The sequence below is a fragment of the Ischnura elegans genome, chromosome 12, assembly GCF_921293095.1.
Source record: "Ischnura elegans chromosome 12, ioIscEleg1.1, whole genome shotgun sequence".
In the NCBI taxonomy this organism is placed as follows: domain Eukaryota; kingdom Metazoa; phylum Arthropoda; class Insecta; order Odonata; family Coenagrionidae; genus Ischnura; species Ischnura elegans.
Window position 1 is genome coordinate 52,250,898 of NC_060257.1, and position 27,353 is coordinate 52,278,250.

Sequence of the window (27,353 nt, forward strand, 5' to 3'; positions counted from 1 at the left end):
CCCTTTAATGTCACCTCTCTTTTCTCATTCACAGTAATTACCATCGTTTTCAGTCTACCTAAGTATTTCTGGTACAGTAGCTCTGATATATCTTACGAAGTTATGAATTTTGCGTCAGCTAAAGTTGCGGGAACGATCATTGCTATTGCTTGGTTCTTGTATATACCTGTATCACAGTTGGAAGACGCATTTTCCCCGAAGAAGTTCCAATTTGAGGTTATAGTCCTTACTGTTTATTTCAAGAGTAGAGATACAAATCGGCTAATTTCTCGCCAGTTTAATTTTCTTCGGATGAATTGATAAAGAAAATTTCTGATACTATTTTCCCGTACAAGAATTGACGATGATGAATCAACGCTCTCCTACGATTCCCTTTTTTCCTCAGTTGTCGAGTTTCTTTAGGGTTCAATCCAGCAGCCATCATCTTTCTTTTCGTCAGATTGTCTCTCAAAATACTTCTCATTGGGGGAACCTTATGCTCCTCCATGCACTTACACGCAAAAATATCGCATAATTTATAATGTTCCTTTAAAATTGTTTGAGTCTTATACTTCAATAAAACCCTACTTTTGGCCTATTACGATTTTACGTAAGTTTTAGTACTTCCTGTGGTACCGCTAAATCCATTTAGTCACATTCATAATGGAAGAGAAGCGCGTCACCATAGTTCGCACACCTTCACAGCCACTCGAGAGGCGTCTTCATAGACCGCAGTCTCCTTTCCTGCGTGCGCAGGTCTAAAATTATTTCATTACTTCTCTAAAAGTTGGTAACATCTATTTGTTTAACGCCGACGAGGCGCCAAATAAGGGACAAGTCGTCTCACTACGCATCGTTTTTTACCTTCTACCATCTTCTGATTTATATTATCAAAGATAAACGACCTCCTAGCAGCATGCGCGGGATGAATTTTGCTGTGTTAGAGGCGTGGGAGGGGGAGAAGCGAGCGTGGAGGGGAAGGGATCGGCCTGCGGCTCTGGTATCCGCGACGCTGCGTGGGCGTTGGAATATTTTCTTCGCGGACGCGGACTCAAAGTAGGCATTTTGTGGCTAAACGGTGGCAGATACGTCAAAATGCACGAAATTTTTGCCCTAAAAGGGCAGTAACTCGGCAAAATCTATAGGGAATGACCATAAAATATTATATTTTTCGAATTTCGACCCTCCCCCCCTAAATTGCATTTGAGCGAGGGTCAGGGGTTCACGTACAGGTCTCAAATTTTTCAGGCCTTATTTTTGATCGGTCCCACAACTTTTTTTCATTGGGCCAGATTGATTTGAAAAAAATCGATTTTTGCGATCCGCCCTATTGGACACCTCCCTAATCGATAAACAATAAATTCAACTTTCTCAAAACTAGTTACGTGTACCACGCAACCACTATTTACATACAGCTGACCATGACCTCTCCATTGATTTCATTACGCACATTTGTAATACTTATTGTTTTTCCCCAATAATTTTCAATGGAATATTCCATCCTTGGATGAATCATTTCAACAAATTGCTCTGCACTAAAAAATGAAGTTTTCAATCAAGTGATTTTTAAAGAATGTCATGCTGATGATAAAGGAACAAAATAAATGCCTCCCCTGCTTCAAAAACCATTAATTGAAGAAGTTCTGCACAGTCATCATTTTGGGCTTTTTCACAGGCGACTCTACATATGCATATGACCTTTACCATTGCTGATAAAAGTAGTACCAGTCTTCCAATATCAAAACACAACTTATTAAAGGATCAGGGGTGACCTGGGGTGATTCAGGGCCCTTGGCTGGGGCTCCCCTTACCAGTTGATTCGGGGGTCCTCCCCCACAAAAGTTTAGGAAATTTCATGCCCAGAAATGGATTTTGCGTCTATTCTGGATTTGAAAAAACAGATAAAAGCTAATAAAAAATACTATGGAAAATGAAAATTTCACTGCTTATAAAATTTGAAAATATATTATGCTACTAGTATCTATTTAGTGAATTGGTTCCTTGAAACCACATTGAAAACAAATTAGAATTAGAATTTTATAATAAAAAAAAACTTTGGTTCAAATGATCGAAGTATTTTTATTACACCTTTCAGATACGCTTCAGGGCAGGCGCGAGCATTGTGGGGCCCTAAGCATGTGGCCCATGACCATTGCCGACCTGGCAAGACCGTCCTTGTACAGGATACTAGTGGCTCGGAAGTTCTCAGAGGTTCTTCAAGACAAAGTAAGCAAGAGCAATCAAGCAGGAAAACAACTTGAACAGGTAGCATAGTCCTCCCACAATTGGCCAATTTCTATCACAAAATTTCGCACACTTAAAAAAGTGCATTAAGGTAAAACATTACTTAATTAGCACTAACCAAAAACCAACTAGAGGTTCCAGTAATTGAATGTTAATCTTCAGTAATATTTTCTTTTGTTGTACTTTCGATACAATTGAGATCTAATTGTTGCAGTTGATTTTTTATCACTAAAAAAGTCGCATAGTAAATTTTCAAAATACTAATCTACAAATGATGACTAACTAGGACTAGAGTAACTAGGAATGAGCTGGAAAATAGCTTATGTGCAAAATTTTGAAATTCATACCTGTAACTGGTGAAATATTACTGAGTTATTGGTCAATTTTAAGGAAGTATGTAGATAATATCTAACACACAAGGAAAAGGGTAAATCCTGCTACTCTAACCAAAAACAAAGTCTGTTATACTGCTAATGGCAAAGTTTTTTTACTACATCTTATTTAGAGATTATCACAATCAGGTACAATTCTTGGAAAAATCTTACACACTTCTTAATGCAGTATCAAATACCAAGGAGATGGTTTAAAAAATAATAAGAAATGAATTATCTCCCATATAAAATGCAAACAGGTAGAAAATACTGAACTACTTATTGCTAAGTTTTCATGGCTTTCTGCCAAGATATTCTTACATGCTCTTACATTTTATGCAAATCTCTACATCAAATAATAGATTTTTTAAACGATTTATCAGATCAAATACAAATTACAATTTGAGATATTAAGAATAGGTCAAACAATAAACTAAGAATTTTTATTGAATGACCTACCCTTCAAAACAAAATTGATAAATACCTCTTCACTCAGACTAATATTAAATAAATCACAGAAAAGTACATGTGGAATCATCAAAGGATACACTAAGGCAAGTAATAATCATAGGAAGTAATTTAACAAAACATGGAATATAAAGTGTTTCACCACCCCTACAAAAATACACTATGCCTTTAGAAATGTCCAGACAAAGGGAATCACACTAACTAAGATAAGGAACTTTGAATGCTCAAATAAAGTAAATTATTATTATCCGATACGATAAATAAGATAAAGTGATGAATTTTACTTCACTGTAGCCATCTGAATAACATTTGGATTCCTATCTTGAAAAAATTGAATTATATCACATGCAAGCCATCAGAAAATAAGTTCACTTGAACATTTTTTGGTACTGAAATTTCTCAAATTCTAGATAGCTCTGATGAGCCTTCTTCACAGTATTTACCTCTGTTATGATATCTTTGTCATTTGGTAGAATTTTTAATGCTGCCTTCAAGTCTTTAAGAGCTAATTCATACTCATTCAACCTGAAAAGGGCTTGACCTCTTCTGTACAGAGCTTTGGCACTCTTGCAATCTCGAGCAAGTACTTTATCACACAGTTCAACCACCTCCTTGTTTTGATTCAGTCTCAGTTTCACAGCTGACAGATTTAACATGCAAGTGTCAAACATTTCATCTGCCCTTTTCAAATTGGATTTCGATAGATTCAAGGAATAAAAGGAATTCAGATACCTTAATGCTTTCTTATACTTCCTTCCAGCATCTACGTAATTTTTATCTGTAAAATAATGATTCCCAGAGCTCTTTATTTTGTCGATGATATCAAAAACCAATTCAGTATCCATATCACAAATGTTAGTATCCAAATCCTCGGGCCAGGGTGGGAAACAGTCTTGGGTAATATCGCATTCACCAACACCCAAGTCACACTTTGGGTCAAGCTCCCCACAGTCATAAATCATACATTTCACAATCGGGAAATCATTATCAGTCTCTAAATTACCAATTTCTCGTACAATACCCATTCCCTTCCTCACCTGACCAAAAACAACATTGCGCCCATCTAAATGAGGACAAGGGCCTATAGTAATGAAAAATTGGGAACTGTTTGAATCAGGGCCGGCATTTGCCATGCTAAGCATACCTCCAGTAGTGTGCCTCAAATCAAAATTTTCATCCTCAAACATTGTCCCATAAATGCTTTCTCCTCCTGTACCATCAAAATTGATAATATCACCACCTTGAATGATAAACTGAGTGATGGCTTTGTGAAAAACTGATCCCTTGTAATGCAAAGGGCGACCCATGATTCCAATACCTTTTTCGCCAGTGCAGAGGCAACGGAAATTTTCAACAGTCTTTGGCAACACATTCTTAAACAATTCTAGCACAATTCTTCCAGCTTTTTCATCTCCGATCATAATGTCTAAATAAACCAAAGGATTTAAATCCCTGGTCCCACTCATATTAACAGCCATTTTCATATAGTAAAAATCTTATGGATTTAAAAATTCAAAAGAACTTGCTTCATAAACTTCAGTCATTCAAGAAGTACATACTGAAAACAGCTTCTGAAGCACAGAGTCACTCAAGTCCTCTTCTAATCAATACGATCCTTTGCATGGCAATTCCTCCAGCTTTCTCTTTGCGTATTTCCCTCCAGTGGCTCAAGAACGATTACTCCTAAATTCCAGTATCAGCAGATCATCTATTTACTTGACTTTATTGGCGAGATGATATATACCGGCCAGCTACGGAGGAAAAAAAACCTTCTCACTTTCTCTTTTCAACAAGTACCCATAACACAAAAGACATTGAGAACAAATAACTCCTACATAATACTCCAACTAAAATAGCCAGCTTCAATCTTAAAACTATGAGCTAAATGTAATAAGATCAGAATCTTATCTTTCAAATATATATAATTTTAACAAAGAGAAATTCCACTTCAGAGTCATAACTATTTTCTCAATATTAATAGGACAAATAAAATCAAGAAGTAGTTGTTTGAAATATATATTTTTTATAGATTTCTGTACAGAATTATCAAAAAAATATAAAAAGAACACCAAACTCAAACTTTAGCACACTAGAATCACTGAGTCTCTTTCAATGCAACTGAAATAACAATGAGCAATGACACTTGGTAATGCATTAAAAGTCAAATTAAGTAAGTACAATAAATATTTCTGACTGGCATTAACATTTATTTTCACTTTCCAGTTCAGTCTTCAGGCATAACAACTTTCCACTTTGAGTCCTTCTCCAGTACTTCATTCTGAGGCCCTAACAGAGAACAAGATACTGGGAGTTTGCTATCTAATGAAAGATACGTGCCTGCTACACGGACTAAATCATCACAGGTTACGGCCATTAATGCTTCCCTGTGCCATTTCAACAGATTGTCATCCACACCCCTTAGAAAACGGTCCAGACCCCTACTACCAGGGGGAACAGGAGCATCAACCCTTTGGAAGATCCCTATTTTTGCTTCTTCCAGATAAGTCTCAGTAATGGATTTGGGAGATGATTTTACAGCCCACTTTTCTGAGTCATGGAACACGTCTAAAGTTTTAACAGAGTGAGGATCCCTATATGAAAAGAAAATGAACACACCGTCAGCTGATACATCAGCGCCTGAACCATACGCCCCACCCTCCTCCCGAATGTGAGGATGCAGGTAACGAGCTGACAGAAGTTTGGCCAAAACTTTCAAGGGAGCATGATCTGGATGCGTGTATGCCACACCTGTTGCAATGGCTTTTGCTGCAAAATTAACTGGCAATGGCAACACATAATGTGTGTTTGGGGAAACACCAAGGTCTGGACAAAGCTCGTTCTCCAAGGAATTCACTCTAGTCGCACTAGGTCCGACTGAAATGTTTTTCAAGAATGAGGAAACCTCACTCAAAATGTTGGGTTCCGATTCTGGAGAGGAATTGATGGAAAAACGTAATCTGCTTCCACAATTTGATCCCATGAGATAATTTCCGACCTGCTTTAACTTCCCTAAGATTTCCGCTGAGCCACTTTCAGACTGGGATGCTTGCAACGCAGCCTTTCGAACAGTTTCCAAATATTTTGTTCCCAAAACCAAATTTTCCCTTTTCCGGGCAGCAGGGCTCACCCGAGATGATGCTGCAGACATGGCATATGCATGTCCAGAATAGGGAACACCATTGGCCAACGCAGCAGCCGTCTCCCGTAATAGAACAGCCAGCCGATTAGAATCCATCCAGGAGCCACCAGCTCCCGCCTGCCACAGCTCAGAGCACAGCTTCAAAGCCTTGGGGGCATTCCTCTCAAGACACATTGTTGACATCAGAAGGGATGATCGAAGTGAGGCTGGAGAGCATGCTGGAGCTGGTGCTCCTACCACGTTGACTCCGAAAGAAATGCCACCTGTTGCGAGGCTAACTGCTCGATCAAAGTCACGTGCATCTCGTTCCGAGGTCCCCATTTTTGAAGCTACTAAACAGAAAAGTGGGAGGTAAGGCTGGAGATCTTCTGGAAGGCCAGCAACATCAACAGCAGATCTTATGTATGCAACACCATTGGTTGGCTGAGCAGATACCTGTATTGGTACTGCAGAATCCTTGAGTAAAACTGCCCCATCAGGCTCTGGTAAAGGACTGAGGTCAGAGGCACAAAGTCTGGGTAGACAGGAAAGATCCTCATCTGCCTTCTGCTCTTTCGCTAATTTCATACCAAATTGATAAATGTGTTCCTTGTCATCAGAGGAGAGCTTGCTTACCTTGGAATTGAGTAATTTTTCTTCTTCCTTCAGTTGTGATTCCTCAAAACCTTCCTTGGGAGACATAGTGAGTACTAACTGGTGTGGGTTCCCCTCACCAAGGTATTTTTCTGTCACCTTCTTCAATAAATCAGGGTCATCCCTCAATCTTTTCTTCAAAGATTCAACCCGATCTCCAACCCTCAAGAAACTGACTACATCCCCATCATGATTCCACAGGGGCGTAATTTCCGAAAGAAGAGACAGACCTAGACTAGAGCCCATACAGTGTGATTCATCACGAGCTGCCAGTTCAACACGGTGTAAAACTGCCTCGATTCTTTCACTCTCCAGTCCCTCACCCTTGGTAACAGCTGCATTAACCGCATCCTTTATCGACTGAAGAGCCTTCTCAACATCTGAGTTCTTAAGACCTTGCAGGCCAACAGCAAATATAGTATCTCTGGTACTTGAATCATATCCAGTGGAGGAGGCATAACCTGATCCTAAACCAGGTTCAATGAGGCGTGAATAGAACGGTGCTTCTGGACCTCGGATCAAGAGGTCTGAGAGAATATCCAAAAGGAATGTTTCATCTAAATCGTGAATGTCACAGCACGCAGTTGCCACAGCCACTGTGGTCTGGTTTTCAGGGTTCGGAGCCATTGCATCACGACCACAATCCACATGCTCCTGTCGTGGTTTAGTCCAACGAGGTTCCCGATGTATCTCCGTGACAGCAGGAAGCTCCTTCTGAGAAGCCTCAACGTAATTCTCAGTCACATACTCAAGAACTTTTGGCAAATTCAGTTCCCCATATGAAAAGAATCGAGCATTTCCGGGGTGATAATAATGGGCATGGAAGGATCGCAAATCTTCCCAAGAGAGAGATGGGATTTCTAGTGGCTCTCCACCAGAAACTTTACCATATGCCCCCTTCGGAAGAAGGGAACATAGCAGCCGTTGTCCAAAGATGCTTTGCGGATCAGAGAACGCTCCTTTCATCTCATTGAAAACCACACCCTTAAAAACAATGGGAGATGAACTATCAAAGGGGTCAGAATGCTCCAACCGCCAACCTTCTTGCCGAAAATCTGTTTCTCTTAAACGAGGTCGAAAGACTGCATCCAGATAAATGGACATCAAGTTACTAAAATCAGCTGGATCACGAGTAGCAAAGGGGTACATGGTGTAATCTGGGCCAGTCATGGCATTCATGAATGTAGCTAGTGTTCTTCCTCCCAGCATTTTAAAAAATGGATCTCTCACAGGAAACAACTGACTTCCACACAGAACAGTATGCTCAAGAATGTGAGGGAGACCTGATGAGTCTGGTGGAGGAGTACGAAATCCGACAGAGAATGCTTGGTTTTTGTCAGGACGTGACAGGTGAAGGAAACGAGCACCAGTTTGGGGATGCTTCAACCGTAGAGCAATCAAATGAAAATCCTTTACAGGAGAAACTTCTTCAACTTGCCAGCCCTCGATGTTAGCCCCTTCTTTAACCTGGTGGACATCCCAAGAGAGCCGTCCATCAATCTTACTTGCAACCAAGTTGCTGGAAAGTCTATGTAACTTTGTTGATGTGTGCTTCATTTTAGTAGAGAATGCAAATTTATGATTTCTCATAGACATGGCTGCTGCTATGGTGGCAGTATTCACTCCTTTGCGGCTCAGAAGGTGGGTATTGCGATTTACCAAATCCAGGAGATTCATTTTATGTGGAGGCTGAAAATGACAAGTAATACTTGTATTGCAATTCCTCCATAAAACTAATCAACCCGTAACTAGCTATTTGTGTGGGATGAAAGTAAGTAATTGATTTTCCATTCATTTTAAAAGAGAAATACACCTAAATACTGAATATTAAAACAACTGCCAGTTTCCTACATGTTGTCATTAACATTTCTGCACAAGTGAAGTTTAACAGTAATAACAAAAGCAATCCTCATCTAAATGAGGCAATATTATGACTCAGTAAATACTAAACGTACAAATAATTCGAACACAAGGCCGTCACAGGGTCATTCCATGTCAGTTCACCCAGGCATGGCACCCACCGACTCGGATTTTAATGAAATTTTTGTCACTAGCTACTATCACCTATCTAATGACCCATGTAAAATATTTCCTCTCTCTCTCTCATAGTTTGCAAGATATGAGGAGTCAAAGTTTGAGATGTTTGCTCAGAAGTGGCGCTAGTGGGAGTCAAATTCCAGAGTGCAGGGCACAGGGTAAAAAAATCCAAATGGCTCAGAAATGTGAAATGATGCTTTTTTCCTGGAATTTACCCATTTTTCAAGTGTTTAGTTTATGGAAATATTGGTATCAAAATACATTAGGCTCTTACTGTGCATTAGAGGATAAATGGAAATACTAATTTATATAAAATTATTTAAATAATACACTTCAATGTGTTTAAGGCATCTCCCGAACATCTCTGGAGGCTCTCTCGGGCAAACTAAACGCTTTACAGTACCACCAATTCCATCACATGGGGATTTTCGATATGGGTGCATAAATTTCACTTTCACATCATGTTCTTCCTCGTGTTTAGAAATCACTAATCCAAAAAACCAGTGGTCATCATAAGCACATGCAATGTACGAGTTTGTTAAGATCTGTGAAAAAGTGATTAAATGAGTCCCGCTGAACTGGAGTTGTACAAAGTTAGCCTCACTTTCACAGAAGAAGTACGGTCTTCCAAACCCTTAGTGATGGAAGAGCTGGCAGAGCAAATGGTATTACTTATAGATATGCAGCAGGTTGTCACCAATATCCACATTCCTTGATGGCAACTGGAGTATTAAATTTCTATTTCACTGGGAGAGATAATGCTGACATTATGCGCCATATTGTTTTCTCCCCTGCCTCACATATGATTGTATTACATGACAAACTTGAGAAGGTAATACAATCCCACCTATTCAGCCTCCTTTTTCCGTGTTATTCCATCTCCCCAAGGAACAAGAGAATTAAGTGCAACCTCTAGGAAGAATAAAGTGTTACAATGTATCACAGTGAGGGCATGATAAATCAAAATAGATTCTAGGGTACCACTTTTAGTCTTCTGCCAAGTCTTCTTGTGTAAAGATGCTCCATGGGTGTCCAAGTTTATTCTGTGTGTACGATCAGTGTATTTTTACCTGTACATTAATTGTGTGTGCTATGAGTTAGGCGAAGCTGCTCATTGTGAACTTCGACATTAAAAAAGGTTAGTGTCTCCACTATGCTTCAAAATGAGCAAATTGTTGAACTGTGCAGCATTGGAAAAGTAACTGCATCTGATTGCCTCAAAAAAAGCTACACACCAGTGGTGCAACTGAACAAAATTGAGATCATGAGTATGCTTGAAAAACAGCTGTTATCTCTCAGAAGTGGTGTACCTGGGGAAGTCCTATCCAATGTCTGCGAACATCACAGAATATACTATTTGAAAAAGTATGAAACCTACCAAATATATTGTCTTCATCCTTTTAAGAGCCACAAGAAGAAAATATCAAAATCACTGAGAAATGTAAGTCTTGAATTTGCAGAAAAGGCCTGTAAATTCCCAACTCTTCGGAAATTAGTGCCAGGAATGAAAGTATGCCAGCTATGTGGGGAGGAAGTACAGAAACACTCCAGGTTTGGAAATGAGCTTTCTGATGTTGAAGCAGTAGATAGTGACAGCAATGATAGTATTTTGAATTTTGAAACAACAGTATCCCAAGAAAAATCAACTGAGCTACTTAACAGAACGCTGCAAGATATAGAGGATACACCTTTAAAATTTCATGGCATATCATCTCACAGAAGGTCAACGTACGCTAAAAGGAAAGTAGAGTCAGCATGCAGTAATTTTAAAAGGAAAGTTAAAAGAGTTCTTGATAAAGAATTATCTCCAGAAAAGGATGACTCAAAACTGCCAAAAGAACTTCTTCAGAAAGTTCATGATATAGATGTGCTCATAGACTTAACCCATCAACGCCCACGGGTGCCATAGGGCACCCAGTGCAGTGCTGAGCCAATGCTCCGGCAATGTATTTAATATGTGAATTTTAGCATACACGTCGGTGCACATACTTAGTAGAAGGTTTCCTCCATTATTCAGTCAGTTTGAATTGTGTTCTTTGTGTGAAGTTCATATGTATCATATTTTTTTTAAGTGAAATATGTGTGAATTTAAAAAAAACTTTGGACGCTGATGGGTTAATCAAACAAAAAGTTGACACATCAAGGAAAGGTACATCTGTTATCATTGGTACCAACTTTATGGAGCAGGAAGAAAGTAATGGAAGAGTTTCATGTGAGTGAGCACACTGCCCGCCAAGCAAGAGAACTTTTCAGAGACAATGGAAAATTAGCTGCACCTGAATTGAGAAAAGGAAAGGCAAAAATAAAACATTACAATTAGTTAGGACTTTCTATGAAAGTGATGAGTACTCCAGAATGATGCCTGGAAAGAAAGATTCCATAAGTATCTCCAAAAATGTACATGTTCAGAAGAGATTATTACTTGCTAACTTGAAGGAATTGTATTCCACTTTTAAATTTGACTTCCCCAGAATTAAAATTAGCTTTTCTAAATTCTGCAACCTAGGTCCAAAATGGTTTGTGGTAGCAGGATGTCCTGGAACGCATTCAGTGTGTTTTTGCACAATTCATTAAAATGTCAACCTACAGCTTAGTGCCTGTAATATAGAGGAAACAAGCCAGGACCTAATTGGTTATTTCGTGTGCTCTAGAAATAATAGGGACTTCACGTGAAAAATTGAAAAGCTTACTGCTGAAAAAGTTTGAAGAATGTGACCCTGAAGATGAAGTTTCATACAGTCAGTGGGTTTCCAGTGACAGATATCAACTGGTGAACTTCACGGTGACATTTGATGAGTACCTATCAACTTAAATTGAAAGAGTGGAAAAACTGGTGCCCCATTCATTTATTACGAAGGTACAGGCAAACTACCTAAAGAAAATGAAAGAAAATCTTGGACCCCATGAAGCAGGTGTTCTCTTTGACTTCAGTGAGAACTACTCATATGTTATCCAGGATGAGGCACAAGGGAATCACTGGACAAGTGATAGTTGTACGGTACACCCTGTTGTGATTTATACTCTAGATCACCTGACTAAACAGCTTATTATTTCCAGTTTATGCATCTTGTCAGATGATTTGGAGTATGATGTAGCTTTTGTTTATGAAACCCAAAGAATAACATTTTGCTTTGTTAAGGAAAATTTTACTTTAGTCAAAAAATTGAGTTACTTTAGTGATGGTTGTGCAGGACGGTACAAGAACTGCAAAATATTTCTCAATCTTTGCAAGCATTACCAGGATTTCTCCTTAATGGCATCATGGACATTCTTTGCTACAAGCCATGGAATATCCCCATGTGATGGAATTGGTGGTATTGTAAAGCATTTAGTTGCCCGAGAGAGCCTCCAGAGATGTCCAGGAGATGCCTTAAACACATCGAAGTGTATTATTTAAATAATTTTATATAAATTAGTATTTCCATTTATCCTCTAATGCACAGTAAGAGTCTAATGTATTTTGATACCAATTTTTCCATAAACTAAACACTTGAAAAATGGGTAAATTCCAGGAAAAAAGCATCATTTCACATTTCTGAGCCATTTGGATTTTTTTACCCTCAGCTGCCACAAGCCAAGTATTGCTATTAAAAAAAATTGTATGAACAAGAGCCACATTCACTAGACTACATGTTTGGTCTTAGATTTACTGACCAATATTTCAAATATATCCTCAAGAAGGTATGGATACACTTATGTATACTTATTATCTTACAGTACGTGTCCAAAATCCCTCTCACAGGGGCAGAAAAAAAAGTAAAACCTGAAATACTCATAGTGGCAGTCAAAACACCACCATTTTTATTTCACAGTATATTGGAGCACATATTAACCTTCAATTTAAAAAAAAATTGGATGAGTTAACTGCTCTGCCTTTTGGTGATAATTCTGAAAATATGAAGTAATGTTTTTGAGCTAAAAAAATCGGTTAATTAACAGCTGTTGACATCATTTTGGCCAACATAACAATGCAAGGGGAATAAAAGATATTACTATGGAAGCTATGTACTTGGATAGACAAGGGGTCAAAATTTCATTCAAATATATTATGTGGTTTCTGAGTTATGAATTTTTACCCTGTGCCCTGCACTCTGGAATTTGACTCCCACTAGCGCCACTTCTGAGCAAACATCTCAAACTTTGACTCATCATATCTTGCAAACTATGAGAATGAGAGAAGAAATATTTTACATGGGCCATTAGATAGGTGATAGTAGCTAGTGAAAAAAATTTCATCAAAATCCTAGTCGGTGGGTGTCATTTTTAAAATTTCTGGGTGATTTGACGTGGAATGAACCCACATATATCTGCTAATCTTACGACTATTATGGTAAGCACTGGACTTCCCTCAGAAGAAATGGAGTTAAATGGGGTTCAAAGACCCTTAAGTGTAAACTGAGGTTCTCTTTTACAATGGAAGCTCGTCAAGGTAGAATTACCATTGGATAAGCAAATCTTAGGTGCAACATAGCTCCACCTTCACTTTTCCAGAAAAAAGTTCCCAATACATTGCATGCAAAACCATATCTATATGCAATTGTTTCCATCATCATTGTTCAATATTCTCGCACTAAGTGAATACCATGCATAATGATATCACATAGATGATACCAACTCTCAGAATTCCGCTCATATTAAATACAACAAGAACAACAGAACTAAGGTATCCCAGGGTTGAATGAGGTTGAAAAATATCAGCAATTACCACTTATAAACCCCGTCTTTGGTGACCAGGAACATGTCAAAGACGTAACTTAAGAACTAAGGCGTAGGATTAACAAATCGCTTGACAACTAACGATAGCAACTTGATTTAACGAGTTCCTCCAAGTCAAATCCACATGAGACATGCTTTTATGTCTAAATAACCCTTCTTAAAGAGTAAAAGTAGGCTTGATCTAAAGAAGTAATTGAAAGCATACCTTTCCAAACAACAATCAGAACCCGGCACCGGCACTTCCAAATCTTTCTGATGAAATTCCAAAGCGGATTACGCGTGTACTTTGTTTATATCACATGCTCCCCATGGTTGCCTTCTGAGCTCGAAGCATTCAGTTCTTTAAACTGAATTAATATTCTTTTAATACAAAACGTAACGTCTTGAGCAATTCGCTGGCATTAGACACTTACTCGTCCCTCACCTAGAAATCAAGTGTTCGTGCCTTGTCCTTGACTCCGCTTCCGTCCCATTCGTTGGTCCCAAGAACCCTGTATAAGGACGATTGTCTTCGTGCGCTTCGATCGTCATTTGTCCAAAATTCGTGTCGCAAGTTAATATGGTTCCTAATCCCGCCGATGGCAGCGACGACCAACAATTAGAGGCAGCGTCACAGCCATTTTGCCATTACCTCTTATGGGAGATAAGTGAGCGTCTCTTCTAAAATCGAAGATTACACAGGAAGAAATGGGTTTACGTAATTTTTGGTAGCCAGGATTCTTTTGCGGAAATTCATCTGCGAATGTGAATAATAAACTTCAGAGTGTGAAGATCAGGAGCATCAGGAGGTTGTTTAAAGACAAAGTAAGTACGCGTGAGTCATTGTCGTCCGCCATTGCGGTTGCATGAAAATTTGAAGTCATTTTGCTCCTAATTTTGTGCGTTAAGTCTCATTATTCTCATTATTTTAATAAATACCGAAATTTAAAAGGGCATTACGATACTTTTGCAGATGGAGTCCGAGCTTGAGAAATGGATGAAGGCTATTCCAAGGAAGGATTGCGCTTTAGCACTTACCGTGTTTGCAAATGTGTTTTTAAATATGTGACCTACACTTTCGCCCTGAAGACATCACATAATTAATTATTTAGGCGTATAATTATTTTATTTTGTGGTTAGTAGTGACAGCATTGATTTTATTGTGTTGGTGTGTATCTTTTAGCGTGACTTGTTTACATCGATTGCTTTAGTGTTCGCTACGAATCTACGACTTCCGCAGAAGTTTTTATGTTGTAAGATAACATTTCTGTTGCTTGAAATCACATGTGGGACGATTAAAAGGTAATTCGTAGAGAAAAAATGATCGAGTGTTGTGATTGTGAGTTCGTGTGATACAATTCTCTGCTGATTATAATTTCAGTGTTGTAAGAAACGATTGTTGAAGTGTAAATGTTTGCCTTTTGATATTATTCGTATGTTACTTCAACTGCCTTTGCAAGGATAAGACTCTGAATTACTGAATAGACTGGATCAGGGTAAAATTGTGATATATCGCTGCAAGTATGAAGACTTTGCCTTGTTCTACTGCAATGTATGCTGTTTCAAGATGAGTAATTCATTAAATTTCTTTTTGTCTCGAGCAATCATTCTGTTTATTGCCCGTTTATTCCGTTGGAATGCAAGGTACGTATTCGGTGATCTTAAAATGAAGAAAATCTTTTAAAGTCGTTTTAGGTGTTCGGTTAGTACCTGTGGTGAAAGAAATAGTATTGCTTGATACAAAATCCGTGCGCACGATATCGGCATCAGTGAGGGCGAGAGTGTTGTATTTTCAATGGGCGATGCTGTCTGTGTACGTGAAAGAATGCCCGCTAAGGTATTTTTAGTGCAATGACGGTAAGAAAGTTTAAGGTTTTGTCGTTTTAATTCTATGTTCTGCCGGTCACAGCAATTATTGAAGTTACGTAGAAAGTGAACTGAATGCATGAAAATTTGTCAACAACAATTGCACTAATGCATCGATCTTGCATAGCGGAGCAGTTGTTTAAGTATACTTTGATTTCAGAACCATTTACTTATTCAATCGTGGATACCTATGGACCGTGTTTACCTCTTTTTTAATGAGTGATATCGAAGCAATTTGTTTCAATCGTGAAATGAAGGAATAAATATAAATTCGTAATGCATTCATATGACGTAGTGTAATGTGAGTGTAAAATTAGCAATTAGTAAAGTTAATCACTGCTCCCACAGCGTAAATATTATATTTCGAGGGTTAAATCAATCATTTACTGTACAAACCTAAAATGTGAGCGCTTCCATGTCTGTATAGCGTCCGAGATAATGGTTTAAAGTCATCAGCTAGTACCGAAAAATTGTAAACAAAGATCCGCCATGTTTCAAATGTGTCGGTAGGCTGCACTATCACCTGAGCTTTTCTCGAAATAGACTGTCAAGATAGATGGCTAACAGACTTGCATGCTGCAAATTTCTTGTATATTCATTCATTTATCGATTTCCTTCCTTGATTATATCGTGCACCTGAGATTCATTGGCGGATTTTCGACCTTTTCAGACAGTTAAAACAGTTTCTTACGGATGGCACCGGTGCGAATATAATTTCACTTCGCTGTACTATCACAGACATCTGGGTTTATTCCATCCCATCCAATAGAGATATGAGTATTATCTAACTCATCCTATCAGAAAAATTGGTAAAACTCATCATTGTTCGCCGTAATTTGGTTAAACAAAATTGAAAAATAACATTGTTTCCCTATTGTAGCGTCTGCTACATGCCTCGAATGCGGTTGGCGACGCCACAGCGGCCAAAGTAGGAACTTGAATTACTTGCGCAGCCATTGATAACATCTTTCAGATAGGACATTACCGTCCTTATGTAGGGTTCTTGGTTGGTCCCATGCAAGAACCCTACATAAGGACGGTAATGTCCTATCTGAAAGATGTTATCAATGGCTGCGCAAGTAATTCAAGTTCCTACTTTGGCCGCTGTGGCGTCGCCAACCGCATTCGAGGCATGTAGCAGACGCTACAATAGGGAAACAATGTTATTTTTCAATTTTGTTTAACCAAATTACGGCGAACAATGATGAGTTTTACCAATTTTTCTGATAGGATGAGTTAGATAATACTCATATCTCTATTGGATGGGATGGAATAAACCCAGATGTCTGTGATAGTACAGCGAAGTGAAATTATATTCGCACCGGTGCCATCCGTAAGAAACTGTTTTAACTGTCTGAAAAGGTCGAAAATCCGCCAATGAATCTCAGGTGCACGATATAATCAAGGAAGGAAATCGATAAATGAATGAATATACAAGAAATTTGCAGCATGCAAGTCTGTTAGCCATCTATCTTGACAGTCTATTTCGAGAAAAGCTCAGGTGATAGTGCAGCCTACCGACACATTTGAAACATGGCGGATCTTTGTTTACAATTTTTCGGTACTAGCTGATGACTTTAAACCATTATCTCGGACGCTATACAGACATGGAAGCGCTCACATTTTAGGTTTGTACAGTAAATGATTGATTTAACCCTCGAAATATAATATTTACGCTGTGGGAGCAGTGATTAACTTTACTAATTGCTAATTTTACACTCACATTACACTACGTCATATGAATGCATTACGAATTTATATTTATTCCTTCATTTCACGATTGAAACAAATTGCTTCGATATCACTCATTAAAAAAGAGGTAAACACGGTCCATAGGTATCCACGATTGAATAAGTAAATGGTTCTGAAATCAAAGTATACTTAAACAACTGCTCCGCTATGCAAGATCGATGCATTAGTGCAATTGTTGTTGACAAATTTTCATGCATTCAGTTCACTTTCTACGTAACTTCAATAATTGCTGTGACCGGCAGAACATAGAATTAAAACGACAAAACCTTAAACTTTCTTACCGTCATTGCACTAAAAATACCTTAGCGGGCATTCTTTCACGTACACAGACAGCATCGCCCATTGAAAATACAACACTCTCGCCCTCACTGATGCCGATATCGTGCGCACGGATTTTGTATCAAGCAATACTATTTCTTTCACCACAGGTACTAACCGAACACCTAAAACGACTTTAAAAGATTTTCTTCATTTTAAGATCACCGAATACGTACCTTGCATTCCAACGGAATAAACGGGCAATAAACAGAATGATTGCTCGAGACAAAAAGAAATTTAATGAATTACTCATCTTGAAACAGCATACATTGCAGTAGAACAAGGCAAAGTCTTCATACTTGCAGCGATATATCACAATTTTACCCTGATCCAGTCTATTCAGTAATTCAGAGTCTTATCCTTGCAAAGGCAGTTGAAGTAACATACGAATAATATCAAAAGGCAAACATTTACACTTCAACAATCGTTTCTTACAACACTGAAATTATAATCAGCAGAGAATTGTATCACACGAACTCACAATCACAACACTCGATCATTTTTTCTCTACGAATTACCTTTTAATCGTCCCACATGTGATTTCAAGCAACAGAAATGTTATCTTACAACATAAAAACTTCTGCGGAAGTCGTAGATTCGTAGCGAACACTAAAGCAATCGATGTAAACAAGTCACGCTAAAAGATACACACCAACACAATAAAATCAATGCTGTCACTACTAACCACAAAATAAAATAATTATACGCCTAAATAATTAATTATGTGATGTCTTCAGGGCGAAAGTGTAGGTCACATATTTAAAAACACATTTGCAAACACGGTAAGTGCTAAAGCGCAATCCTTCCTTGGAATAGCCTTCATCCATTTCTCAAGCTCGGACTCCATCTGCAAAAGTATCGTAATGCCCTTTTAAATTTCGGTATTTATTAAAATAATGAGAATAATGAGACTTAACGCACAAAATTAGGAGCAAAATGACTTCAAATTTTCATGCAACCGCAATGGCGGACGACAATGACTCACGCGTACTTACTTTGTCTTTAAACAACCTCCTGATGCTCCTGATCTTCACACTCTGAAGTTTATTATTCACATTCGCAGATGAATTTCCGCAAAAGAATCCTGGCTACCAAAAATTACGTAAACCCATTTCTTCCTGTGTAATCTTCGATTTTAGAAGAGACGCTCACTTATCTCCCATAAGAGGTAATGGCAAAATGGCTGTGACGCTGCCTCTAATTGTTGGTCGTCGCTGCCATCGGCGGGATTAGGAACCATATTAACTTGCGACACGAATTTTGGACAAATGACGATCGAAGCGCACGAAGACAATCGTCCTTATACAGGGTTCTTGGTCCCATGGATCCAATTCGTTGTTTCGCGTTCCATCCCCATTGAATAAAATCGATTTCGCACCGACCCATCGCCACCATCGCAAGGCCAGCGACTTTTGAATCAAGGAATTAGGAACTGTTAGGAACGATAACCAAAATGGCGCTACCGACAGAAGCTGGGAAATTCATTTCATTGCCATTTTGGCAAAATGGTCCATCCCCAGGAGCATTTTATAATTTTCCCAATGTTCAACCGACGCCTGATACAAATACATTCCAAAGATCGAAGTAAGTTGTTGATATAAAAGACACTTCGAACGTAGTTGCTCATCAAAAATTTGCTTGTCATGTACGTGTGAAACCGCTGATTTCCCTGTTATTCCTAATATTTTCTCTCATAGGGCCCCAATTACCACCGCAACTTCGGTCCTTGGAGTGATGTACAATGGTGGTGTAGCCATAGCAGCTGACATTCTGGGTTCCTATGGCTCTCTAGCTAGGTTCAGAGATTGTCCTCGAGTAATGAAAGTTAATAATAACATAATACTTGGTGCCGGAGGCGATTACGCCGATTTTCAATATCTCAGGGATATTATTGAGCAAAAAATGTGAGTTGAGTGAGGTGGTTTTTTTTAATTTTTTTATCAATATCGCCACCGGTGATGTCTTACTGTAATCTGACAAATGCTTATTCATGTTTTAGTATTGACGAGGAATGTCTTGACGATGGATTTGCGTTGAAGCCCAAGTCGTTATACTGTTGGTTGACAAGGGTCCTGTATAATCGACGCTCTCGCTTCGATCCGTTTTGGAATAATTTCATCGTCGCTGGAATCCAAGACGGACAACCGTAAGTTTTTATTGCCTCACTTATGAATTACTATGGTGTTACCCAACTGTCAACATTCGAAGTAATACGACAGTATTTGTATTGGCTTCTACTCGTGTATGTGTTTATTTATGTTGAGCATTTTAGTCGAATGAATTCAACAGGTCTATTATTTTTTATGAAACAATTTAAAGTTGTGGGGCAAGGTCCAGTAAGCCTCTGCGTGTATCTAATGCAAATACCAAAATGTGAACTGGCAGATCAACTTATTTTTTCAACGCTGTTTATGAATATATGTATTACTAACGTTGGTTTTAGCGATTGTTGGCCATTCTGGAAGTGGCGACGATAAGTGATCCACGCAAGGCCTAGTTACACAATTCATAAGCACGTGCGAGTTACTGTGTGAATGCATGAACGAGAAAGTGGTCATGAAAATGCACCCTGTAACCACATAACGTGTGAGAATGTAAGAACGGAAAATACATGTTCAATTTGATTAATGCAATTGCACAAGTTCCTCCCCAAAATCGTTCATACATTAACTCATGTGGTTCAATGCAGTGGCGGATCCAGGATAGGGACAAGGGGAGGGCTAAGTGGGGGTTAAAATTCCAGCAGTGGTGGGGGTCGAAAAATTGTCATTCTATCTTGTGTAAATTGGATACTAAGGGAGGGGCTACAGCCTCCTTAGCTCCCCCCTCCTTAGATTCGCCACTGATTCGATGTATCATCTAACCAGGCCTTGAACCTTTATTAAAGAATGAAGGGAAGGTTCATGTGAAGGGGTACACTGAAAACAGTAAAAATTCTGAGAGTAAACTCTTTGCCCCTCACGAATTAAGTGCACCCATGGATCCCACCCAAATAAAGACCTCTGTCATATTCCATCCTTGAAATGAATAACCATTATTCAGTAAGAGTTAAGCTGAGCAGTGTACAGAGCATTTGTTTAAATTATGTATTTGGTCTGCAATTATGCCATTTTAATCAATTGCTCTTGTATTTACTTTATATCTAGGTTTCTGGGAACTGTAGACAAATTGGGCACTGCATTTGAGGACAAGCACATTGCCACAGGGTATGGAGCGTACATGGCGCTGCCACTTCTAAGAAATGCTGTGGAAGAGAAGGGAGATCTGGGGCTTAGCCGTGATGAAGCTAAGGCCTTGCTTGTGCGTTGTTTAGAAATTCTCTTCTATCGTGATGCGAGGTCATTTCCTAAGTACCACATTGCAACGGTGGATATTGCTGATGGAGTCATTGTGGAAGGCCCACTAGAATTAAAGTCTAATTGGGAAGTGGCTCACATGATCAAGTAAGTTGTACATAAACTGCTTTTAGCTGTGTTTTGTAGTGGGGTTAATGGAAAAAGAGTTTACATTGAAAATAGTTTCCCTAATGTGCCATTTTTCTTCTATGATAGTATGTAAACTTTTAGTGCATGGTAGGGCATTCATACCTGCCAAAAAGATGCATTGTTACACACATTCTCTGGAATTCTCTTCTTCTCTAATATTTTTTTCACCTTATTGCCTCAAATAGATTCATGAAAAGAATGTCTTCCTTGCAGTTATGAAAAAATTGTTTGATAGATACGTTTAGTTGATATTTTTTTAAATCGTGGGTTCAAACGTTTAATTTTTGTGATACAAGAGTTGTTTTTATCTGGTTTTTAAGCATTTTGATTAATCCTCTTGAAAATCTGTTAAAATGCTGTTTAAATTTTGTTCAAAATATTCTATTTCCTCACAACCTATTTGTCTTAATTAATCTGTCATAATACATGATAGTAGAAAACCTTATTTTGAGCTTTCTGATCCTATTAAGTTAATGATTGTGTGATTTCTATTTCTTACAGGGGCTATGAGTGAATATAAGAGTTTGGATGAGAGACTGTTTGCTGTGTATTTTTAAGAAATTAAAACTTTCCTTCAATTACAATGTGTTCATTTGTTTCATATCATTAGAGAGAGGGTGATGCATTGGCAGCGGTATTTATTGTAGTTTTTTCGTTTAGCACGTGGAAACAATCACAATTTATGATGATCGATCAGGATTACGTAATTTCATTGTACCTGAGTCAGTATATTGTGTGTACATGCACCAGGAACGGTTATATATTAAAGATGGGTCAAATAGCAGAGTTCTCGAACTCAAATATCGAATTTGAATATTAAATCATTGCTCGAATATTCAAATACCTCTATTTCTAAAATTGCACTAAGCATATTTAACGTACGTTTCCTCTTCTATTTCTCCTTATAAATGTGTAAATTAAAAACATTAAAAAACCCAGGTTGGGCAGAATTGCAGTGCACAAAAAAAAGACAAAAAAACACAGTACTAAATTTTTGGTGGCGCATTACCACCTTCCTCAGAGTTAGGTAGGAGACAGTTGTGTCTCCTACCGAAAATTTAGTACTGTGAGTGTTTTTTATCATTTTTTGTGTACTGTGATTCTGCCCAACCTGGGGTTTTTTATGTTATTTACCTTGTCGAGGAACATTTCGAAGTGTATAAATAAAAAGGTATACAGTAGAATCTTGATCTATCGTTTACAAGGGGTTGGACGAAAAAAACAATGAATGCAGTAATGTTTGACTAGGTTGCCTATGCAGCAGGACACCCAGGATTTTTGCGAGTAATTGTGATTTTCTTTATAGGATTCAAACAGGAATTTTGCCGATTAATGGAATATTTTATTTTATGGTAACAATTTGGGCATATAGTTGATTCTACAAACATCTCTTTCAAATATCCTAAGGGAATATACCACTTCACGAAAAAATGATTGCATGCCATCTCGGCATTTACACTGCTACAATGGATTTCTGCCTGATGTATACATTCTTATCTACCAAACACCATTTCAGCGGCACGCCCATCTGATACTTGGCTTCATCCAACTTCTTATTTTTAACAGGTAGCTCGCTTTACCCCCACTCCTACTGTCAAGTGCTAGTGGACAATCCAAGGCGCTGTGCAAAATACACGCTCTTCTCCACTGGATTTTCTTTTTCTTCAATTATTTTCAGTCCATCTTTGGAAGTTCTCACAAGATAAGCAGATGAATTCGAATTGTTAGCAGAGAGAAACCAAATATCTTAAGAAAATATCACTTCGACTGTGACAATAGAGATTTATATCATAACTCATAAATTATAACTTGATATATGTTTTCGGAAAAAATGCTGCATCTACTTCTGAGAAGCTCAGCTGCGAGGATTTCGAGTTTCGCCAGAATGCTAAGTCTCCATCGTAATTTGACATTTATTTCTTGCATAAAATGCTTAAAATAAATTCAGATATACGTTGTGTTTGGTCTTATTCTTTTTTAAATTACGCACACATAACTAATATTTCAAATATCAATTGCCGAAAGTCATTGTTAGACATCTTTGGGGCTAATAGATGACTCATGCAGCAGTTGACCTCCAGAAATGGGGAACTTCGAATCAGGTAGGCAGAAAAAGGCCAGCGGGGGAGAAAGAGGGAAGGGTGATTCTTTCTTCATCTTTTGGGCTAATAGATGACTCATGCAGCAGTTGACCTCCAGAAATGGGGAACTTCGAATCAGGTAGGCAGAAAAAGGCCAGCGGGGGTGAAAGAGGGAACACGATTCTATTATTCTCCTGTAACTAGATATTTTCTGTTGAAGCTTTTGATTTATGGTCTTTGTAATGTGAACCCTGCGCGAGCTGGGGCCTTTTGTTTGATTTCGGAGAAGAGGAAAGAGTCAGAGGAGGGGCTGGAGGGGGTAGCAGATTTTGGGAATTGTGCTTTGTAGTTACTATCCCACGGCGCCGAGGCTCTCCTGGTGGGGGTTTTCAGATTTTTTCGCCCAATCATTTTCGGTTCCCCACGTGGAATTCATTTCACCGCTCTAACCCGCGAATTTGATGTAGTTCATCAACTTGCCTAAAACGGTGCTGCATGCAGTAAATGACTAAGAGTCCTGTGCATTTTTCGGAGTCAACTACCAACAACGTGCATGCGACAGTGTATGGTGCGAAATTCAAAGTATGTATTCGAGGTCGTACCTTTAGCATAATTATTCAAGATCTCGAATATCGAATACTTTCTAGTATTCGTGGATACTATTCGCATATCTCTATGATATATATTTACATGTTTGGGATATTCGAGCACCCTCCTACATTCCTGTAGTCCATGCCTCTGAACAAAGCTTTAATTGTCTGCTCAGGAGTGCAGACAATTACTATTTCATATTCATAATATACATTTTTCCCATGTACTGAGTGACTGATAAGGTGCAGTAATGGTGCTCTTACAATGTTTACGGTCTTACTTGTCAGCCGATATGGCGGTGGCAATACAATGAATTAAATCAATATTGGTTGTATGTATTGAGACATGGCTTTGTGCATGATAAGGCATTGGCTGGGAAGAAAAAGTGTAAGTAAAAGAAGATGCTTTTATCAAAACATAAAGCTTAAGGCGCCAGTTGCTTCCTGTGGACAATTATGCACTTCAAGGATTTTAGTTTTGGTGCATTCAAAAGCTACACCTGGGACTCTTCCATCAGTAGCCCACCTACAGGGCAAATGCACTCCCCAAATTTCCTAAGTGCATATTTTTTTGGTGCTTATCCCAGATTCTAATTCTAAACACTTCATGTGCATATTATTCCTGATTGCCCAAGCAAAGAGCAGAAATCTAGTGCTCTTCAAGCCCTGGCTGCTTATCTGTCACCAATGTTGTCTCAAACCTGTTCTTAACCCTTAAGACCACATCTATCTCTCCTCACAAAATCAACATAAGACAAAAAATTTCCCATTGTAATGATGTATATATTGGCATTGAGATTTTTTTTTTAATTTCTCAAACTTGAGTGTGTGGCAGTCTCCCTCATGGTATGGTATATGGAGAAGGCAACTAATAGGTTGTTATTAACCGTGGGGGAAGGAATAGTGGAGAGAAACCTGGCGAACTCATTGGCTTGCTCTCAATCTAAGGGGACCATGACTTAACATCCAATCTGATGGATGAAGTGCTGTACAGAAAGTGCACCCACTCAAGCATGGATTTGTTAGTCTGCTGCTGATGAGAATCGAACTGGGCTACATAGGGTGGGAAACCAACACACTGGCCACATCAACAACCTGACCCCAGTTTTTTTCATGATGAGGGCTCATGTTTCAAGGGCTCAAAAAACCTGAGGGTAATTATCAACTTCATTGCACAAAAAACTGGTTGGCTTGCATTCATTGCTGTCATGGAGTAATTTGGGGCCGTACTTTGCAGAGCCACCTTAAAAAAGATGCGCTCTACAGGCAGGAAAATACTAACTAAAATTTAGAGATGCATACAATTTACGCACAGCATATGGTTGCTTTCCAATCGCGTATCTGCACTGATCTCTTTCAAACTGTTTAGCTCAGAACGTGTTTCAATCGCAGCTGTGACGTCATCTGCGCTATACAGATGGAAACACTTTTTGCTCCGTGGTTAGTCTGAGCTAGCAGACAAAACTTGTGATGGCTGGAAAATATAATGCTGACGGAAAATGAATTCCACCATCTTAAAGATAAATATGATGATCATTTGAGAATAATAAATTTTAGAACAAATTACAATAGCAAGAGGAGGCTACCAGATTTTCTCAAGTAATTGTCCTCATCCAAAAAAATTAGAAATGGAAAATATAAGCTGAACCAAAATGTTACATTGCTTGGATTCTAAGCAGATTTATTTAATTAACTTTCATGGATACTCTATGAGCTGGGCATCTTATAGACAAAATTTCCTATAACGTTCTTATGGTGTTATTTGTATTCCATTAATTGTAATTCAGTGCTGCAAAATTACTATAGAATCGGCAGATTTATTATATGGTGTTAACATTTTTACGGCTTTATCTGCGTGATGTGAATGTAAGTTGTACACATATCTCAATCCAGAATTGAGGAATAAAGTCTACCCACTGGCAATGTAGCAATACAGGAGAGGGAATTATGAAGTAGCGATAATTCCATTATTTTCTTTCAATTAACACTCAATAGTGCATTTCCTAAATACAAAATGAGATAGATGAACAGTTATAATCCTTAATGATGCATGTGGCTAAGGTCAGGTCAGAAGCGACTGGTCATTTGAACATTCAACTTAAGCTGCCAATTGGTCCACCATTTGTGAACACACCTGCGTATATGCATTCCAATCGTGTTTCAGTGTGCGATAGTGAGTTTCAATCTGTTGCGATGTGAGCTAATCTGCGCGTGGTGATTGAAAAGCACCCTATATTAGCACTGGCAGCCAGGGTTTACTCTAAATTTGAAAAATAGAATTTATCTGAGTAAGAGAAGTTTTTCTGGAGGAACTATTTGGGTGGCTTATCAGAGTAAAACTGGCACAGCAGCTAGTGCATTTAGAATACCTAATAGGGAAGGAAGGGTGGAGAGAAACCCAGTTTTGGAATTAGCTTGGTCTTAATGAAAGGGACCAAATGCCACTTGATTGACAGAGTGCTGATAGCACTACAAGCACCCAAGCAGGGAATGGGCCCACTGAAAAATCTGTCACTGCTGATTGTGAGATTTGAATCTGGGGCCACAAGGTGGGAGACCAACATGCCAAACTGTCTGAGGACCCCCTGAACTGAAGAAGGTTGGTGTAAGGCAAAATACTTAATGCTCGATATAAACCTACCATAATCAGTAGAATATGTATCTTAAATGAAAACATTGGACTTACCATATTCCTCCGAATATAGTCCACCCCCCCTAATTTTGAGGCTTGAGTTTTGAGAAAAAATTTAAAAAATGGGTTTGAATATAGTCCCCCCCTTAACTTTTATCTTGGGCATTTTTGGAAAAAAAGGTGGGACTCTATTCAGACATATGCGGTACTTATCTGGAAGCTGGTGTCTGCAGTGCATTTTAATCCGAATATAAAAGCGGTCATGTACAGGTGGAAGATGTGCGCCAAGTAGTGATGTAGTAAATGTATCAACAAAATATTGACGTAGTCTTTTCACGTTCTCAATACATTGATGAAAACTTAACAATATTGACTCAATGAATCGATGTAAACGGAGGTTACAACAGCAAACTCCCGATTATCCGAGCTAATGACGGGGAGAGGCAGCACGAATAATCGGAAAACACGAATAATCCAAACTTTAACTTTAATTTCTTGTGATTTTCATAATTTACACAAACCAAACAATCTATAATTAACCACGTACATTTTCTGTCATTTTAGACTGCTTTCTGGCATCATTAAGAAATTTCTTTTCCTGATTGCGATCTTTTTAGCAGCAATAGCGTGATTGTACTCGTATTCCTACTGCTCCACGTTTAACTGGGGAACCCGAGGCTGCGAGATCACGGATTCAGAAAAATGGTTAGCACGAATGCTTCAAAACCACTGCGCAAAGTCAGAATCCACAGTGTTAGGCACCACGCCGTGTAGTCACGCCTTGCATTTAAATGCAAATATCCTGGTGGTTTTGCGACCTATTTTATTTTTTTATAAAGATCGTGGAAAACATCAAAGGAAGGTAAACTCATGCACAGATGATCCACAACGCAGATAAACTACAGCTGGATAATAGACTTCTGTCTCTGTTTTGTTAATGGTCCCTCTGGTATCTAACCCCACTTTATCCAACTAGTACATAAGGTATTCACTGATTGAATGACTTTTTAAGTCAAATTATACATACTATTGGCAGAACTATAATAGGCTATATTGGGCCAAG

At 38.6% G+C, this 27,353-nt stretch overlaps 4 protein-coding genes across 4 annotated transcripts in view; 1 reads left to right on the top strand and 3 right to left on the bottom strand.

Annotated features, from left to right (window-relative positions):
* LOC124169795 overlaps positions 1-14,072 on the bottom strand; it is a 45,129-nt gene extending 31,057 nt beyond the window's left edge. Inside the window, exons 1-2 of the mRNA XM_046548545.1 lie at positions 14,012-14,072; positions 4,622-4,813 (exon numbers count right to left, since the gene is read on the bottom strand). The gene's annotated coding sequence lies outside the window, so the exon portion shown is untranslated. The remainder of the gene's footprint in view (positions 1-4,621; positions 4,814-14,011) is intronic.
* LOC124168681 (peptidyl-prolyl cis-trans isomerase D-like) lies at positions 3,431-4,540 on the bottom strand. Its single transcript, XM_046546948.1, has one exon. It carries the CDS (start codon positions 4,538-4,540, stop codon positions 3,431-3,433), a length of 1,110 nt encoding a protein of 369 aa, XP_046402904.1.
* LOC124169794 (presequence protease, mitochondrial) lies at positions 5,063-14,036 on the bottom strand. Its single transcript, XM_046548544.1, has 2 exons — positions 13,793-14,036; positions 5,063-8,523 (listed from the first exon to the last, which is right to left on the bottom strand). The coding sequence occupies exon 2, from the start codon at positions 8,509-8,511 to the stop codon at positions 5,287-5,289; it is 3,225 nt and encodes a 1,074-aa protein (XP_046404500.1). The 5' UTR covers positions 8,512-8,523; positions 13,793-14,036; the 3' UTR covers positions 5,063-5,286.
* A 4,826-nt stretch (positions 14,073-18,898) lies between the features above and the next one.
* LOC124169419 (proteasome subunit beta type-4) lies at positions 18,899-21,568 on the top strand. Its single transcript, XM_046548014.1, has 5 exons — positions 18,899-19,086; positions 19,200-19,406; positions 19,502-19,648; positions 20,649-20,945; positions 21,489-21,568. Exons 1-5 carry the CDS (start codon positions 18,956-18,958, stop codon positions 21,499-21,501), a joined length of 795 nt encoding a protein of 264 aa, XP_046403970.1. The 5' UTR covers positions 18,899-18,955; the 3' UTR covers positions 21,502-21,568.
* The last annotated feature ends 5,785 nt before the right edge of the window (positions 21,569-27,353 follow it).

Bases quoted from the DNA above. Each gene is read 5' to 3' on its own strand.
- LOC124168681 (XM_046546948.1), bottom strand. From the start codon at position 4,540: ATGGCTGTTAATATGAGTGGGACCAGGGATTTAAATCCTTTGGTTTAT.
- LOC124169419 (XM_046548014.1), top strand. From the start codon at position 18,956: ATGGCGCTACCGACAGAAGCTGGGAAATTCATTTCATTGCCATTTTGG. The intron at 19,087-19,199 runs GTAAGTTGTTGA...TTTCTCTCATAG, and splicing joins AATACATTCCAAAGATCGAA to GGCCCCAATTACCACCGCAA. The intron at 19,649-20,648 runs GTAAGTTTTTAT...CTTTATATCTAG, and splicing joins GGAATCCAAGACGGACAACC to GTTTCTGGGAACTGTAGACA.
- LOC124169794 (XM_046548544.1), bottom strand. From the start codon at position 8,511: ATGAATCTCCTGGATTTGGTAAATCGCAATACCCACCTTCTGAGCCGC.